This window comes from Poecilia reticulata, chromosome 22, assembly GCF_904066995.2.
Source record: "Poecilia reticulata chromosome 22, P_reticulata-male-v2, whole genome shotgun sequence".
NCBI lineage: Eukaryota > Metazoa > Chordata > Actinopteri > Cyprinodontiformes > Poeciliidae > Poecilia > Poecilia reticulata.
Window position 1 is genome coordinate 25,133,869 of NC_088851.1, and position 17,969 is coordinate 25,151,837.

At 37.1% G+C, this 17,969-nt stretch overlaps 1 protein-coding gene and 3 non-coding genes across 8 annotated transcripts in view; all 4 read right to left on the minus strand.

The window, feature by feature from the left end:
• The window catches only part of myo6b (myosin VIb), a 50,463-nt gene that overhangs the window by 4,061 nt on the left and 28,433 nt on the right, over nt 1-17,969 (minus strand). Inside the window, exons 19-31 of one of the 5 annotated variants that reach the window (XM_081603235.1) lie at nt 16,757-16,795; nt 16,595-16,688; nt 15,527-15,657; nt 15,345-15,422; nt 15,140-15,269; nt 13,531-13,621; nt 9,059-9,209; nt 6,260-6,468; nt 6,087-6,165; nt 4,990-5,150; nt 4,836-4,886; nt 1,872-1,975; nt 6-1,651 (exon numbers count right to left, since the gene is read on the minus strand). In XM_081603235.1, the coding sequence (XP_081459361.1) occupies nt 1,611-1,651; nt 1,872-1,975; nt 4,836-4,886; nt 4,990-5,150; nt 6,087-6,165; nt 6,260-6,468; nt 9,059-9,209; nt 13,531-13,621; nt 15,140-15,269; nt 15,345-15,422; nt 15,527-15,657; nt 16,595-16,688; nt 16,757-16,795 (1,359 nt within the window). In that variant the 3' untranslated portion in view covers nt 6-1,610. Of the gene's footprint in view, nt 1-5; nt 1,652-1,871; nt 1,976-4,835; nt 4,887-4,989; nt 5,151-6,086; nt 6,166-6,259; nt 6,469-9,058; nt 9,210-13,530; nt 13,622-15,139; nt 15,270-15,344; nt 15,423-15,526; nt 15,658-16,594; nt 16,689-16,756; nt 16,796-17,969 lie in introns of those variants that run through there. The other 4 variants (XM_008399861.3, XM_081603236.1, XM_081603234.1 and 1 more) reach the window with 4 other exon arrangements.
• trnav-uac (transfer RNA valine (anticodon UAC)) lies at nt 10,856-10,928 on the minus strand. The gene has a single exon. It is a non-coding gene; the product is annotated as a tRNA-Val (tRNA).
• trnaq-cug (transfer RNA glutamine (anticodon CUG)) lies at nt 11,159-11,230 on the minus strand. The gene has a single exon. It is a non-coding gene; the product is annotated as a tRNA-Gln (tRNA).
• On the minus strand, nt 11,613-11,685 carry trnav-cac (transfer RNA valine (anticodon CAC)). Its single transcript has one exon. It is a non-coding gene; the product is annotated as a tRNA-Val (tRNA).

The window sequence follows — 17,969 nt, forward strand, 5'->3', positions numbered from 1 at the left end:
TCAAAACAAAGAAAAGTTTGTTAAAACTCACAGAAATCTTTGCATAGGCTGGGATCTATCGTCCTACACTCTAAAACTTCAAGATCTTCAGCTTAATCTTCTACCTCAGTGCATTTTTAAAGTCACACATTTAAAAAGCAAAATACAACAGAAGAAATTCTTCCAGATTTGGTATCTTGCTGATCATTAGATTAGTTTGCAGATTTAAATAAGTTTCCAGCTGGTTTGTTCCACAGCAACAAAATTCCCAAAATATGCCAAAGTTATCTGCCTGCAGAATGAGTCAAAGTGTAAAATATTCACATTTCTTTAACATAGTTGGTCATGTTACAAACACAAACCTAACTGGCCTTTTATTGTTTAAAAATATGGAAATTCATAAAACATTTACTAAACATTTACTAAAAAATTAAAGTTTTAACCTGCGTGGGAAACACACTTAATGAAACATGGTGGTGGCAGCGTCATGCTGTGGGATTTCCCCTTCAATACAGAAAGGGAAGAAAACAAACTTATTTGCTTGCACTACCTTATCATCACGAAAATGTTTAATTTAGGAATTGGTGTCATATACAAACGTATTTAAAACTAAAATATACTTTATTGACCCAAAAGGGGGGCTGCACAGTGGCGCAGTTGGTAGAGCTGTTGCCTTGCAGCAAGAAGGTTCTGGGTTCGATTCCCAGCCCCAGTCTTTCTGCATGGAGTTTGCATGTTCTCCCTGTGCATGGTGGGTTTTCTCCAGGTACTCTGGTTTCCTCCCACAGTCCAAAAACATGACTGTCAGGTTAATTGGTCTGTTTAAATTGCCCTAGGTGTGAGTGTGTGTGTGCATGGTTGTGTGTCTCTGTGTTGCCCTGCAACAGACTGGCGACCTGTCCAGGTGACCCTGCCTCTCGTCCGGCACGCCAGCTGGAGAGGAACCAGCAACCCTCCCGACCCCACTGAGGGACAAGGGTGCAAGAAAATGGATGGATGGACCCAAAAGGGAAACAAAATGTTGCATTAACTCATTATTTCAAATTCTTCTGATTTATTGTAGATTTACTTGTTAATAATGTGACTCATAAAACCATCACCAGATCAATATTGTCATTATTCATTAACATTAAACCTTCAAACGTTCACAGCTAAAATTAATCAATACTCTTCATATTTTTACCGGTTTAAAAAAATGCACTTGTAAAAATTTAGATGGGATTATGTTAAAGTTTGTGAAAAGGTTCTGCTGGTATGAATACTTCTGTAGGTAATGACAGGATTTCACTTAGATTCTGAGGACAAATGATCAATGTATTGAAATGAATTAATAAACAAGGTAATGATGAGAATCTGCCACGTTTCTAATGAGGCACTTGTGAAACATCACTGTGGATAATTATCCAGATGTCCTTGGAAAGTCGAGCCCTGATGAGAGTTTAGCATCAATGTGTGAATCAGCCAAAGGTTGTCAGCTTTTCATGTTGCCTCAGACTGAAAAGGAAACATTAACAATCTTTTAACTAAGGAACAATTTCCTCTCCTCGTCACGAAGACACAGAAATGAGCAGCAGATGCAGGAAAATCCTCAACTTTGCTCTTTTGATGTCTTTTTAGGCAAGACATGGTGTTCACAGCTGGAGTCGAAGACGCTCAACAGACACTTTGGCAACTAAAAAGAAAACAAACTATCAAACAGATGTAGAAAGATGGCGCCGAATGAATTTGGTTATCATTAAGCGCCAAATACGAGCTGGTGCTGAATTATTTAACATGGTGCCTGAAAGCTGCAAGCAGGTTGGGACTGAAGGAGGGAAAATATAAATTTCATCAGCAGCTCTCAACACCTAAATCTGCTGGTAATGGAGGTTTGAGCTGAACAGGATTCTCACCACAGGACGTGTTGATGACGTCTCTCAGCTCAGCATACTTCCACTTGCTGAGATCGTACTTTTTCACGCCGGCAGCAGCTTTGGTCGCCTGCACCTGAGCGCCCCTGTGGTTAGGAACAGACGGAGGTGTGTGAGAAAGGTGAAACAGAACCTGTAGGTGCAGGCAGGGAAGTTGGGAAAGGTGAGATTAGTAGAGAAAAAGCTAATGTTTTGCATTTCACTAAGGTGATTGATTAAAAAAAGAATTCAGTGTGGTTAAAGTAGTACATAATAGTCATATATCAATTATGATTTAAAATAAATTTGACTTCAAAATTGGGTCACTGTCTCTTTAAAAAAAACTCCTGCTCTTTCTGAAACTCCGCCTTCAGGAAGTGATTACCACATGGCTCCTTTATTGATCCTTTAACAACATTTTAATCAGTTTTTCACGGAGGAGTGGCTCCTATAACGAGCCCAGAGGAGGAAATGTTCCACCAAGTGTTTGCTAATTGCTGCTGGCTAGTCTGAAGGGGCAGAGTGGCTACTCTGTGAGGCAGAAGCTCAGTAGTTTGGAAACTGCAGCTCAGAGGCAGAGCTGCGTCTCGAAGGCGGGGCTAGGTCCACCCAGGCCTTATGCACAGCTGACTGGTTGCCATGGAGATTAACGGATTTCTCAAACATGCTTGGAAGAATCAAAGCGAAATTCCAGGTTTGTTTCTGATGAGGGAATAATATTATAACACGAGGCAAAGGTCAAAAATGTTTATTTTTCTCAACACTGCCCCTTTAACATGCATGCTGGCGTCTGAACAATCCACTCTGTTCTTACTTTATTTTAAATAACATTTCAGCTGTTTTTTTCTGGACTGATGGCTTGTATAATAAATAGTTCAGTAAACATCCGACTCTGTTGCACATCCTTTTGAATTTTAAATATATTACTATTATCGTTGTTATTCTTTATATTCGTTTTTTTAACACTAAAAGCTTTTTGTCTTTGTGTGAACCTTCACACCTGACGCTCCTGTTACTCCTGAATTGGACAGTAAAGGCCGTTTCTCTCCTATTCTTGTTTTGTGTCTCTATTCTGCGGAACAGAGAAAAAAGAAAAGCGAGGGGAAAGACGCAGTGCTTTTATATAAATCAGATTAATAGCACCAGATGTAATTTCAGCATCTCAACAGATTGCTAGGTTCTGATCTCGTGTCTGCAGCCCCCCTGCTGAGTGGAACCAGCTAACTCCATAATAGGAATGAAGGGATTTGCCTCTGCTAATTACAGTCAGCATAGTGTCTCTGGCTGCTAATCTATGAGTCATTGGATTATCTTTTAGAAATCTTACTGACTGGAAAGATGAAACGGATTCGGGATCATTGTCATTCCGGCTGCGACTTGTGCCTGAGTGGAACGGTTGTAAATCTGAAAAGAAGCCTTGATTTTGTCGCAGGGAGAAGTGGAAGTGGAGGAACGGCCAGCTCTTTGCTCCTGGCAGCAGGTTAAAGGGAAAACTCCTGGCTGAAGAGAACGAGCGGAAGAGAGATCTTCTCCGAGAGCCGTCTGCACAAACGCTGTCCTCTGTTCACAGGTGTCAAGGATCAGCTGAATCATAAAAGCATTTTGTGTTTAACCCTGGAGTTCGGCTGAGTGATTTTTGGGGTTTTGAAGATTTAGTTCACATTGATTGGGATTGTTTTCAGAGTTCAGAGTGATGTCAGCACGCCCACGGTGTTTTAAAAACACGTTTTAAAGCTTTTATTTGTTTGGATTTTGAATTCAGGTCAACTCCGCATTAGATCCAGGATAAGATTTTATTCTTATTACAACAATAAAGTTGTAATATTAATAGAATTAGGTAGTCATTTTATGAGGTTTTCATTATTTCAACAACCATTCAAATCTTTTCAGCCTGAAATAAAAATCTGATTTGTGCCACTTCTATATATGGACCTAAATTGGATTCGACTGTTTTCAAAGCATCTGCAGTCTGAATGTATTTTACCTGACTTTCATGTAAATGACAAGAGACATGCATGATAATTCTGCTCCAGAAGAAGCTAGAAGCGGTAAATCAGGATGTAAACAAAGGCTGAAGATGATAAATATGAAAGAAGTCTGTCAGTGAACTGCATCACATCACATCCAGACTTCTCTGCAGAAGTCGATGCTCCACTAAAGGCCGTTGCTGTTTCTTTTCATCAGCTTTATTTGTGATCTTGTGACGGTGCTGTCAGCTCTCTTTGCTGAGTCAACTATAAAATCCATGCACAGTCGGCGGCCATTTTTATTTCCGTAAACAGATGCTGCTGCGTGACGTCAACGTTCTTCTTCTGCGCATTCGGATCACTTTGAGGTCGTAATCCGTTCACACAGACGTCTGACTGCGGTTGCATTTAATTAGTAATATGAGCAAAAAACTAAATCTTAATTTAGCATCTGCAGAAATGAGTCAGCATCATTACAACATTTAATTTCTCTATCGGGTTAATAAAATACTTTTTGATTTGAATTCAATTTTAGACATAAAATATAATCTATATTTTATAGATTATATTTTATAATCTATGTATATTTTATATACATAGAAAACTATGTACTAAACTCAAACTTTGTTGTTAAAGTTTGAGTTTAGTTTAACTTTTATGACCAAAGTAAATAGAAAGTCCTAAAAAGCCTGAAGACATGATTTTACCACCAGTTCAATCAGACAATGTGATCATAAACTATATTCTGATTTCACTTTCATTAAAATTAAACATAAATCATATGATAGATAATTATAAATGACAAGAAATCAGCATCAAATCATCAATAATGTTGATTATTAACCTCAATAATTTGATGGAACAAGTATAAAGAAGTAATTTTACTGCTGGATTATAATCTGGCATCTGAGAGATGTGGTGCTACTCCAGGGATTAAGAGAGACTAGGATTAAGTGAGTGACTACGGCTGGCGTTAGATCCACCTGCTCAGGTGTCTTACATGACTCTGGTTGAGGATGAAGAGATAGGAAGACCTGAAAAGAAGTCATCGCTGGAGAAACACAGCAACAGGAAGAGGTCAGTAACTTCTGCACGCTCAGATCGGCCTCAGATCGGGCGCCGTGCGCGCGGCACCGTGCGTCGGCTGAGCCTACCTGCGCAGGCCCGCGTCGCCCTGGCCGTCCTCGCTGATGAGCTCGGCCTCGCTCTGAGCGATCCGCATGGCCAACTCGCGGTCGCGTCTCTCCTGCTCCACCATGGCGGCGCGCTGCACCTGCTCCTCGCGCTCCAGAGCTAACTGCACGTCCAGTTCTGCCTGAAAACAAAAACCACAAAACACACCTCACCTCTAGATCAGGGGGGTTCAAACTGTGGCCCAGGGGCTGTTTGAGGCCCTCTGGGTGATTTTGTTTGGCCCCTCAGTTCAAGAATGGAGCGAATTTGAGATTCATTTTGAGATTTTTGTGAGGGGTGTGAGGGAGCCGATCTTATCTACCTCAACAAAAGCCTAAAAATAGATTAATCACAGAAATGGTGAAAAACCTGGTTTATATTTTGGATCAGCAATGGTTTAGAGAAGAAGCATTCAGCTTCTATGCACCTAAAATCTAGAACAAACTTCCAGAAAACTGCAAAATAGCTGAAACACTGAGATGCTTTAAATCGAGGCTAAAAACCTGCCTGTTTAGAACCATAATAAACAGAAAATTAACCAACATATTCGATCTGTTCTGGTGACAAAATGCAAAGTTCACTATTAGTTTTCTATACAACATGTTTAAGATTTTTATAAATGTTTTCTCGACATTTGCTTTGCAAATAAACCTGATTGACTGATTTACAGATTCATTTTTCTACAAAAATTAAGCTAATTTACTAAAATACTGTCTATCTGGCTTGTTATTGAAGAGAGATAAATCTTTTCAGCTTTAATTTAAAAACATAAAGTGGCTCTTGAGTTTTCTCAGCACAACAGTTTTGGCTCTCAGAAGGTTTTTAGCCCACTGAGCTACATAAACATGCTCCTGTAAAACTGCTGGTGCAGCTTTGAATGCCAGACATTTTGTAATAATTACAGTCATATTTAAACTCCACAGGTTTCCTTCACTAGTTTTATCCTCCCTGCTGTGCAGAAGAGGCCAAGAAAAAGCTGGAAGCAGGGGACTAATACAACTAATTAATCTGATTTTTTATTAATTTTGTCAGGATTGCATGGAAACTTTTTAGTCAAAGTTGAAAAAACATCTCAAACCTGAATAACTTTTTCCTCCTCCTTCCTCTTCTTCCTGTCTTCCTCCTCCTGCTTTCTTTTCACTTCAATCTCTGCTTTTCTAAAACGTTGAAATGAAAAGAATCAAATCCATCACTTAGTTATTATTTATTTACAAACATGTCATCGGTTATATTTGGATCTTTTCCACTCACAGCCGTCGGTCCTCTTCCTCCTGTTTACGTCGCTGCTCTTCCTCCTCCCTCCTCTTCCTCTCCTTCTGCATCTCCTCCTCGATGTGTTTCAGTCTCTCCGTCTCTTCCTCCTCCCGTTTCTTCTTCTGCATGGAGGCGAGCAGCTGCTCGGAGCGTTTCACCAGCGCCTGGTACTCGGTGTCGATCTGCTTCCAGGTCATCACCGTGGCCTGGAGGTCAAACAGGAACAAATTCAAGGTCACGGTTACAAAACAAGCAGCAGGAAATAAAGAAAAACCTACGCCAAAATCCGAAGAATTCAGTCTTGAGGGCTAAAAATCAAAATGTTTCAGAGCCAGAAAACATAAAAACTAAAAATAAAGTATAATTAGCTCTTCCACTGATTGTAAAATTCCTGCAGAATACTTTCTTCAATGGAAAACACATTTTTGGAGTGTTTTGACAGCGTATTGTGTCAGAAATGTTTAGGACTTAGAAATCTTCTAGAAAAAAAGTGAGTTCAAAAATTACTCACTTTGAACTCACTTCAAAGTGAGTTCAAAGAATTACAACTTCTGAAGCTTAGAAAATTTTCAAAAGTCAAAAATTTCCTAACTCTGAAATTTTGTAAGTTTAAAAAAAATAAAAAAATAAATAAATAAATAAAAATAATAATAATAAAAAAATAAAGTAAAATAAATAAATAAATTCTGAGATTAATCTAAAAATTTCAGAGTTTTTTTAAAGCAAATCTTTGACTTTTCAATCTCAAAAACTGACTTTTTCTGCTCCCGCTAACTGACTCACTGTTTGGTTACCTAGCAACACACTCACTGTTTGGTTACCTAGCAACACACTCACTGTTTGGTTACCTAGCAACAACCTGTTGAGTAACTTGCGCAGCAGCAGATTGAGGTTGCCTGCTTAAAAATGAACAGTGAAGTGAAAACTGTGGTTAAAACATGGATGGATCAGTTTGGAGTTTTTCAGATATTTCAAAGAAAAAAATTAGCAATAATTGTAAATATCGACTGATATGAAAGGCTTATAATGTGATACATTTTTCAGTCATATCAACCATTCTACAAGAATTTTTTTTATTTTTAAACTAAAATATTACAGGACATCACACTGTTATCTTGAATTTGTAGGACTAAACACCACGGAGGTCAATCATAACAAGCGGTATTGATTAGCAATGTTTCCCATGAGGCCATGTGTGACAGCAAGTCTGTCAGTTGCACTTTGCAGGCTTGATGTCCAGTTCCTCTAGATATCTGCGAGGCATTGTGGGGATTCATTAGGACGAGTCTCTAACTGTGTCATGAAGAGGTGAGATGACAGATGTATAGAGGGCTGAACGACAGCCATTGGCATCTGATGCATTATTCACGCCACGCCAACAGCAATTGCCGAACCTTCAGTGTAACACGTGTTTGACAGCAGGGATGCTAATAAATCAACAGTTAGCATGGAAAAAGTGTTTGGAGCGGAGAGAGAGAGTAAGAAACCAGGTCAGTGGCTCCTTAGTGTCAATCAGGATACCAATGAACACCATAATTACATTTGGTAATTACATACAGGAAGCCGCAGCGCACAAAAATGGCATCATTGCTACTGGAGAATTTTGAGCACCAAATTTAAATAGCATAAAATCGTGTTTCTGATTATTTGCTGCACCTTAAGGGTTCAATAATAAAAGGTGCATATTGCATGGGGAGAGCTGGGATTTACCTAACCATCTGTGATTGATCACTGAGCAAAACAAATTCAATAAGTTAAATTATTGGAGTCTTTTTCACAAGCTTTTCTCCGCCTCAGGTGATTGAAAACATTGATTCTCAGAGAAAGAATGAGAAAAGGGCACAAAACACTTAAAAAAGGTTATGGTGTGTTATACAAGGATGAGGGCTTCGTCTACATCCACATCTCCAAATGTACAGAAAATAAAATCAAATAAATATGAGTCAGAGAGGCTTAAAGAAAAAAAAAAGACCTTTGTCTTCCATGAATAAATATATTTATAAAACTCAAACTGTTTAATGTAGAAATTCAGGGTTTATGCTGGTTTCACCAACTCCAATTTCAGACTTTTTAACACCATTAAGACCTATATTTCCACCTAAATGCATAAATTTTGTCCATCTAACTGGCAATAAATTTGCAGAAAAAATTTGCTAGCTAGCAAGGGTATGTTAGCAGCTAGTTAGCGTTAGCCTCAACTGTTCTGAATCACAAATGCATGAAGATGTCTGACTTTTAAACCTTTACCTGACTGAAAAGAACACATGAAATATATGAGATGAAAAAGTCATGTAAAGACAAAATTTAAGACCTTTGATTAACATATTAAATGTCAATTTACTTAAAAAAGTAAATCAATTTCAGACATTTTAAGGCCTTACTTCAGATGCATCAATCAATAACATGATTGTCTAAGCATCAACAAAAAAAAAAATTGTTGATGCTGTCTGACTTTTAAAATTTCAGATAATTAACTTCAAATAAATTAATATGGTCCATTTAAAATACACTATGTGAACAATTATTAAGCAAATTCAAATTCAAATTTAAAAAGTCAAAAATTGGAAACATTCTCAATCAGATGCAGGATGTTAGAAACAGCCAAATTATTGAGGACAAAACAATCAAAAACAGAGAATCAGGAAAAAAGAAGCACAAACCAGCAGAGATTGGAGAAAAATCAAAGATGAAACTGAAGCACAAATCTATTCCTGTGCACTTTTAAAATATTAGTTTACCGCCATTGGATATTGACACAGAAAGCCGGTTCTCAGTTCCAGATGGAGGAGTTTCTACCTTGATCTTCGCTAACAGAGCGTCTACGGCTTTGGCCAGCTCTGTGACTTGTTTGGCCATCTCCTGCTTCCCTTCCTTCAGTCCGTTCACCACCTCGTTGAAACGCTCCATGTGCTTCTTCAGCTTCTGGACTTTCACCAGACCTTCAATCCTGAATCAACAGAGTAAAAGAATGACCTTTTTATCTGTGAAAAGCATTTATTTTAATATAGATGTTCTGTAATGAAAGAAGGACGGCAGGTATTTTATGTTTGAATCAGTTATATCAGTTTCTGTTTGGATGATAACAGTTATTCTAAACTCCGTTTGCATTCAGATATAATTAACGTCTCTAAGCTAATAAATGTAGCTGATTAGCAGTACATCAGCCATGCATCAGTGGGCATGTTGCTACATGGTTCAAATGCATCAATAACCAGCATTTATAGTGTTTTAGCCAGATCACTGAGCAGAAAGCTGATTACTTTATTTTTTATACATCAAAAAAGGTTCCATGATTTAAAGTCTGCTACAAAGCATTTACTAAAATCAGATCAATTTCACACTTCAGCATGTTGGCCACCCTCGACGGGCCACAATGACGGTATAAATCAGGAGTACATCCCTGCTAAAACACACCCAGACAAAAGGTTGACTTCCCTCATTCAGTTCTGTAGAGGCTTATAATGAGTCAATGGTCCAGTTGCAGATGGCAGCTCTGGAAAACTAGACTTGGGCAGCCCTAGCATAAATGTATAAAAATACAATGTGAAAAATAAATTAAACACCTTATATTGATAAATAACTGATTTTATGTATTGAAGTTTTAAATATTACATTTGAGTTTCCATGGATGTAAAATTACTGCTCGTTTTAAAAAATACAATATTTAAATCAGTGTTTAAAGGTAACCAGAAAAATAATAAAAACAAGTCACATGGGAAGTCATTATAGACTTTACACAAAGATTTAGTCTCAGAGGCAACTGAAATCAATTGAATATCATCTCACGGACTCTGAACTAAATGGGTTTCTCTGACCGGGAGCTGACGGCGTGTTGAAGAGTTACGGACCGGACGCTTTGGAGCGTCTGGTCAGGAAGCGCATTCAAAACCTTTGGCTGAAAAGGCGCGTTTAATTCAAGTCTCCATTACAGACCAGAGAAAACTAAAGAGAATGCAACGTTGTGTTCATCCATTTGAGGAGCCGGCAGTTTGTCTTGAGGAAATAAATGACGATGCAGAAGTTAATTAGACTGTAACATGCGCCGTCCGCTGCTCAACCACTGCTCCACCGCTGCGAAGAGTTAGAAACCGCTGGAAGTAACTTAAATAAAATTAACACATTAAATTAAGAAATATCTCTGAAATACAGTCAACACTTGAAAATTAAAAATGGTTAAAAAATAATATCAACACTTCACAATAAATAATGGTTCAAAAATACAATCAACACTTTAAAAAAAAAGGGTTCAAATATAAAATCAATACTTACAAATAAAAATGGTTCAAAAATAAAATCAACACTTCAAAATAAAACATTGATGGAAAGTATACATTTAAACAAGTTGATTTTGAAAAACATTAGGATATGTAAAAGTTTTTAGCAAACTGATGAAAACTCATGAATCTGAATGGCAGGTTTGCTCAGCTGGTCAGCGTGTGGTGCCAGTAACGCAAAGGTCATGGGTTCAATGCCCATATGATGTTTCTACTGAGACTTGCACTGAGATGCCTGTATTCAGGGTACAGACCATGACACCACAGAGCCCTTGTTGACCTTTAGTAAACACCTGTGATGAATAAAAAATGCAAAATCTGTTTCTGTCTGGTTTCGAACCAGAGACCTTTTGCGTGTAAAGCAAACGTGATAACCACTACACTACAGAAACTCATGCTCTTTCCACTGTTCCTGGTAGAAGATCCAAAATATGTTAGAGGCTAACGTCAACGATGGGAAAGGAACAATGTCAAATACTTATACCACAGATCCTCTCAGAGAGCACAGGAACTTGGTGAACAAACTGTCAAACTTATCCTTGTGCCTAATTTCACATTACAGTCCATAAACTAAGCCTGGAATCAAAAAGAAAATATGGAAGATATCAGGAGCAGAGACAAACGGTTCTACTGAGACTTGAACTCAGATCGCTGGATTCAGAGTCCAGAGTGCTAACCATTACACCACAGAACCACCAAGTGGCATTTTAAGGAAAGTAGCCTCGATTTCAAAGAAGCCTACATTGAAGTCGATTGGCAAATGAGCGATCACGAAAGAGGAAGGCTCTTGTTGTCTCACCCTAAGAGATGCATAACCTACAAAAACCACTTCTGTCTGGTTTCAAACCAGAGACCTTTTGCATGTGAAGTAAACGTGAGAACCACTACACTACAGGAACTGAACTCCTCTGCTTCATTTCAGTTTGAGGTTCCAAAGTTGATGATGTGAGATGCAACGCATGAAAGTTTCAACTGGGGTTTGTACTCTGATGCCTGTATTCAGAATACAGACCATGACACCACAGAGCCCTTGTTGACCTTTAGTAAACACCTGTGATGAATAAAAATGCAAAATCTGTTTCTGTCTGGTTTTGAACCAGAGACCTTTTGCGTGTGAAGCAAACGTGATAACCACTACACTACAGAAACTCATGCTCTTTCCACTGTTCCTGGTAGAAGATCCAAAATATGTTAGAGACTAACAACAAAGGGAAAGGAACAATGTCAAATACTTATACCACAGATCCTCTCAGAGAGCACAGGAACTTGGTGAACAAACTGTCAAACTTAAACTTGTGCCTAATTTCACATTACAGTCCATAAACTAAGCCTGGAATCAAAAAATTGTATTGAAGATGTCATTATTAGAGACAAATGGTACTATGGAGCCTTGGCTAAATAAAAAATGGTTCAAAAATAAAATCAACACATTAAAATAAAAAATACCTCTGAAATACAATCAACACTTCAAAATACAAAATTTCTGGAAAATAAAATATTATATATGTTGTTTTATCAAATCTTCATTGTGGTAAGATCATGTAAGTTCTTTTAAAATCCATGGAAACTCAACAGTTAGTAACGTAGGTTAGCTTAGCAGGTTAGAGCACCGTGCTGGTAATGCTGAGGGCGTCGGTTCAATCCCCATACTGTCCTTCAGACAATCAACACTTCAAAATAAAAAAGGGTTCAAAAATAAAATAAACAGTTCAAAATTAAAAATGGTACAAAAATAAAATCATCACTTTAAAAAACTGCTGAAAAATAAAATCAAATAATTATTATTTTTTTATATCATCAGTCAAGATAACAGATAACAAAAAAAGTCTAGCACGACCTGAAGCCCTGACACCAACTCACACAGATCTTCATTCACAGTCTTACTTGTAAATTGATTTTTCTTTTCTTGGACGTTTTGATGTTAGCTTGTCGATGTCTCAGTTTTATTCGCTGGGAAAAATCAATAAGCAGCTTGAGGTGACTCTGCTGCTCTCTAGTGGCGAGAAGCCGTAATGTCTGGTAACAATCAGAATGCATTATGGGAGATTTAGTTTGTAGTCAATTCGTGATCAAAACCTACTTTAAATCAATCATGGGCCTACAAAACGCTGGGCGGCCACATAAAATGACATGGCGGGCCACATGTGGCCTGCGGGCCTTGAGTTTGACACATGTGAGACAGACACAATTAAAATAGAAATATACAAATCAAAGGAGAATTCAGTTCCTCTTTAGATTCTTTTATAATATCTGTTAATATTTAATAGAACTACAGCAACTTTTACAGTTACGTCATTATAACAGTAAAAAGTACAAGGTATAAAAATGCTTCTAAAAGTTTTTATTTTCCAAAATGTTATTCAAGTAAATGTAACTGAGTAAATCATATTACTATGAAAAACAAAGTAAATAAAGGAGACGTTTTTGTTTTGGGTTCAAACCAAACTGCTCCACCTCCAGCTGCTGTGGTTCTTCCTCTCTCTGATCTGAGTCAAACCAACCTGTTCCCCTCCTCGCCTGTGGGGGCGCCGCACCAAGAGCCACTGACGGAAACGACACAAACACCTCCAAAAAAACATCTTTCTTCATGAAATGTAAATAAATATAAAGTGGCTTCAGATTTTAGCGGTTGTAGCATTTCTCTTTAGTTTTTGGCTAAACACCAGGAGCCACTTCTCCTGCTAGCGCTAGGCTAACGTGTTGGTTTAGGTTGTGTTTACCCAGAATGCCCTGCGCTGTAGTCCACTTTCTGATTTTGGAGCGGTCTCTGGTCTGCTTGGTGTTCACACATGCATTCGAACAGAACCAGAATCACTTCAACCGAACAGAGACCGAGGTTTGCAGGCGGACCAGAGTTTTTACGCATCCACACTTTCCCAAACGAACCAGAGTTTCTATGCAAACGGACTGCAGTTGGATGAAAGCGGACTGAACGTGGTTGGTGTGAATGCAGCCTTAGAAGCAAACAAAGCAGAAAGAAAAGAGGAAACTCACCTCGGCTTGTGTTTCTTCCTACACAGCCACATGCGGACCGTCTTCTGAATCTTAATACAGGCTACAGCTCTGTAATGCATTTTATTCCTCACTGCAAAGAAACAAACATACTCAGTGTCACCAGCTGTTTACTTTGATTTTAAGGAGAATGTAACCTGACCAGATATTTCGCTCTGACTCCACTGAAACAGAAATGTGAGAAAAACGGAACAATGCACGGCTGCAGGTCTGCTTTGGCAGCAGATTCTGGTCATTTGATGCTTAAAACCAAGCTGGACCCGGGCGGTTCTGTTTGAAACAGTGAAAACCAGCGGCTTGGTGCCGAGCATCAATAACCAGGCTGTGCTTCTTCAGTGGTGTTGAGGCTGGAGGCTGCTCACTTTAATATTCAGACAGAAATGAAAAGTGGTAAATTTAAAATGGCGGACAGCCACAGGCTGCTTTGCATTTGATGCTACAGTAAAAACACAGAATATCAACTTTACCATAACAAGCAGCTTCACATGAACCAAGTTTGTTTTTATTTTAAAAAAAAGACACAATTTCTTCCTTCAATTACTGCTAAATGTTTTAGATTGGCTAAGAAAATGATTTCTGTTTCCAGAATCATGAAAGATGTCATTTCTAATGTTGGTAGAATTTAAAGATGCCTATAATTTTGCATAGTATTTAATATTATTGTCTTTAAAGTGAAGGACTTTGGTCAAACATGCTGACTAACTTCCTAGTATTTGCTGTAATTCTGACAGAACTGCAACGACTGGGTCACACACACTTCACTATAACTCAGAAACTTAAAATCATTAAAATCATTGCATCGTCATCTTCCAAGACAATTTAAAGGTACAGTAATCCTACTGTGTTAACTTCAAAAATAAAGATTTTTTTCTTCTTCTCGTCATTCAGGCTTTAATCAAACTGAAACAAATCTGAGCATTCAAACCAAACTAAAGCAGGAAAAATTTACTCTGATTTAAAATTTTATTTATATTGTGATGTTTTCACAACTTGATAATGTAAAAGTTTAATTAGCTACATGTTGTGGTCGGATTTGGTTTGTTGGAAAGGAATTTAGAGGTTTTGCAGATTTTTCTTTTTAAAATAAACATTTGTTGGGTGTTTATTGAAAAAATAGCAGAAATTTAATAAAATAAAAGCAGGATTGAGGTGACAGATTTTGTCCTTGCAAAAAAAAAAAAGTATTGTTATTTAAAAATATTTTGTATTTTGATGATATTTCTTAAACTTTCTGTCCCAATTAAAGATAAAAAAATGTATTGCACAAAATCAGTCCATAGAAAAAAAAGTGATTAAGCTAACCTGCTAACTGAATTGGGCCTATGTCTCTTTAAAAAAGGGAATAACATTATAACATGATGCAAAACTGAAAAAAGTTGATTTTGCCCAACATTTCTCCTATAATTTTATGAAAAAGCAGAAAAAAGGTTTTTTGTTCGTAGTTATGGAGAATAAACTGAATCAGCGGTAAACTGTAAATCATTGCTCATACAAAGAGGTAAGCAGTTTTAGTACAAACATGGATTAATGAACATTAATTCAACGTTTCACACCACAGCTGTTTGCTCATTCTGCAGCTTTTTGGACCTACGTTTGATGACAGACAGGCAGCACCACTGGACCTTCTTCCAGAGGCTGCACAGCAACCACTTGTTGACTTTCTTCAGCAGCTCAGCGAGATGCTCTGGATCGGACTTCATGATCTGGTCAAACTCGGCAAACTGAGGCACAGAAACGCGTCACGCTTTGACTCAAAGAAGATGAATTTCTGCTACACGTTAAGAGTAAAACGTCACCTTTCCTGGGCGGAAGAACACTTTGGTTAGTCCAAACTTGAAGTCTTTTTCATTTAGTCCCAGAGCTTTGAATAAAGCCTGTAAAGGATCAGATTGACAGTCAGTGATGTGTCATTACAGCATATATTTTAATCACTTTTTTAAGTTAATTGACAAACAAACACAGAAACAGAAGAGCTGACCTTGCAGAAGAGTCGAGGATTCAGCCGTGTGAGTTTGTCTGGCATGTAGGCCTTGTACATGTTGTAGAGTTCGTGGAATGGCGCCCTGGAGGGGAAGCCGCCCTGCATCAGGTCCAGAACCGAAACCATCCCTAACAGGTCCAAACACACAACAAACCTTCATTTATCCAGCATGCATTCAGCAGAACGTCCTTTAAATCTTTCTATCAGGATGAATCGATTCGGCAAATGTATGTCAGACAGAAGCTTTGCTGCAGCATCATTAATCCATAGAAACATGATTTTTAGCAGCGCAACAGTTCATGCAATGTTTGTTTGTGAGTTTATGTTTCATTAACTGATTTTTCCTTTTTCTTTTTTCAAAGTTGCATCAGTGCAGTGATTGACCAATTCTAGGAGATTTAATCACAAAATAATAAAATTACAGGCTTCTATTTACTATGACAGAGGGCCATTCTAATAAAAAATAAATACATTTATGAGGATAAAATCATAAAAACTCATATGAAAATAAAATCATAACACTACAAGAAACATTTCAAAATAATACAAGAATAAAGTCACAATAAAACCAGGATAAAATCATAAAATTACAAGATTAAAGCTGTAATATTATAACTTTATTCTTGTATTTTTTTTTATTTTTAACTTTCCTAGAGTAAACATAATTCATTGTAATTTAGGACCAAAATGGGTTCAAATTAAAAACTTGGACAGAGTCACAGGTCAGATTTAAACATTTTACAAATAAAGTTTTTTCTTCCTTCTCTCAACATAAATAGAAGAAAAGCCACATAACAAAAGCAGATATGAAGTAAAATCCAAAACAAAAGAAAATAAAAAGTGAAATAAAAAAGTCTTATGTATCTTTACATCTTTATATTGTTGATGTGAAACTTAAAAACCTTCATGGATAAAATCCCAAGGCATAACAAACTTGACAAAAAAGTTAATCTGTAACGCTTTCCACAGCTTTTTAATTTAAAGTAAAAAGTTATATGTGCATTTTATCGTTTGCAAAATTCCTGAGCTGTTTTATTGTCATAAACTTCGTTTCCCTCCTCCTACCTGAGCACTGCAGCTGCGAGAGGATCAGCGCTCCTTCGAACTGATGGCTGACCATCTTCAGGTTCGGTTTCACGCAGCGAATGAAGCTGGAGCCCTGCGAGAAGATGCAGTTATAACAACCAGCTTCATTTTTAACGCGACAATGAGAAGCTCTGGACTCACCGTGCTGCGGAGCTTCTCCAGGAGCAGGTTTAGTTGTGTCTGTTTGTGCAAGAAGGAAAACTTTAGGCAGAAGTTTTAAAACAAGAGGGAATGATTTTAAAGTTAAATAAACTGTTCAAGGAGAAAAAAAATATATATATTTCTCCGGAGTTAATTTTGAGAGATGTCACAAAAGTGAGCAAGACTAAAGTTACTTTGAGGGATCCTATTACACTGCAAAAACAAAATCTTATCTAGTTTGGTCTAGTGCAAATAACTTAGTGCACGAGAAAAATAGCATCTAAAAGCTTGTTGTAAGTAAATAAATCCTTAAAATTGAATAAAGAGTAGCTACTTGTTCCACTGGCAGATTATTTCACTTATAACAGGAAAAATGTTGCTTTGGAGAGGGTATTTTTTGCAGTGTATTGAGGAGAAATATGTAACTTTCCAAATTCTACCTAAATTAAAAATGAATTCTAAATTATATCTTTGGTTATTCTGTTATTTAGTAAACAGAAATTATTTTTGAACTAACCTAAAACAGTTAAGTCTCTTTTTTTTGGCTTTTTTATGCTGTAAATGAAATAATCTGCCAGTGGAATTAGTTATTGACTTAAAACAAGCTTTATTTCTTTCTGAAATGTTACTTTTAAATTCATTTTGTGTTATTTTAAATGTACGAAAGTAGTTAAAATGAAAACTAGACCAAAAATACTTTTGGTATTTGATTTTGTGTTTTTGCAGTGTACATCCTTTTCTGAGATCCCACAACAGTTTAATAAAATCCCACGTTACGTTTTTAAGATCTTAAGTTGTTATGGAAGATTTCACAAATGTTCATGAATTTTTTTCTCTCATTTAAAGTTTTTTAATTTTTTTGTGAGATCTTGAGTTGCTTTTTTCAGATCTTCTAAAAACTTTTTCTTGTTTTGCAAGATGCAACAATACGTCCTGGGTTACTTTTACAAAATCCCACAAACGTTTTGGGGGAAATAAGCAAGATGGAATATTTTTTTAACAGAATTTGAACAATTTGATTTCAATAATCAACTTATTATAATTGATCCGATTAATTGTTTTAGTCCTGGACAGAATTACAAACATTTCCTGAAAGAAAATAAAGACCTGGACACAAATAAGTGTTGCTCAGCTTAGAGTTTATTTATATGTAGCTGATTTGAATGAAAGCTGGTTTATTCTAATAAAACAACGAACCGCTGTTGTTTTATTT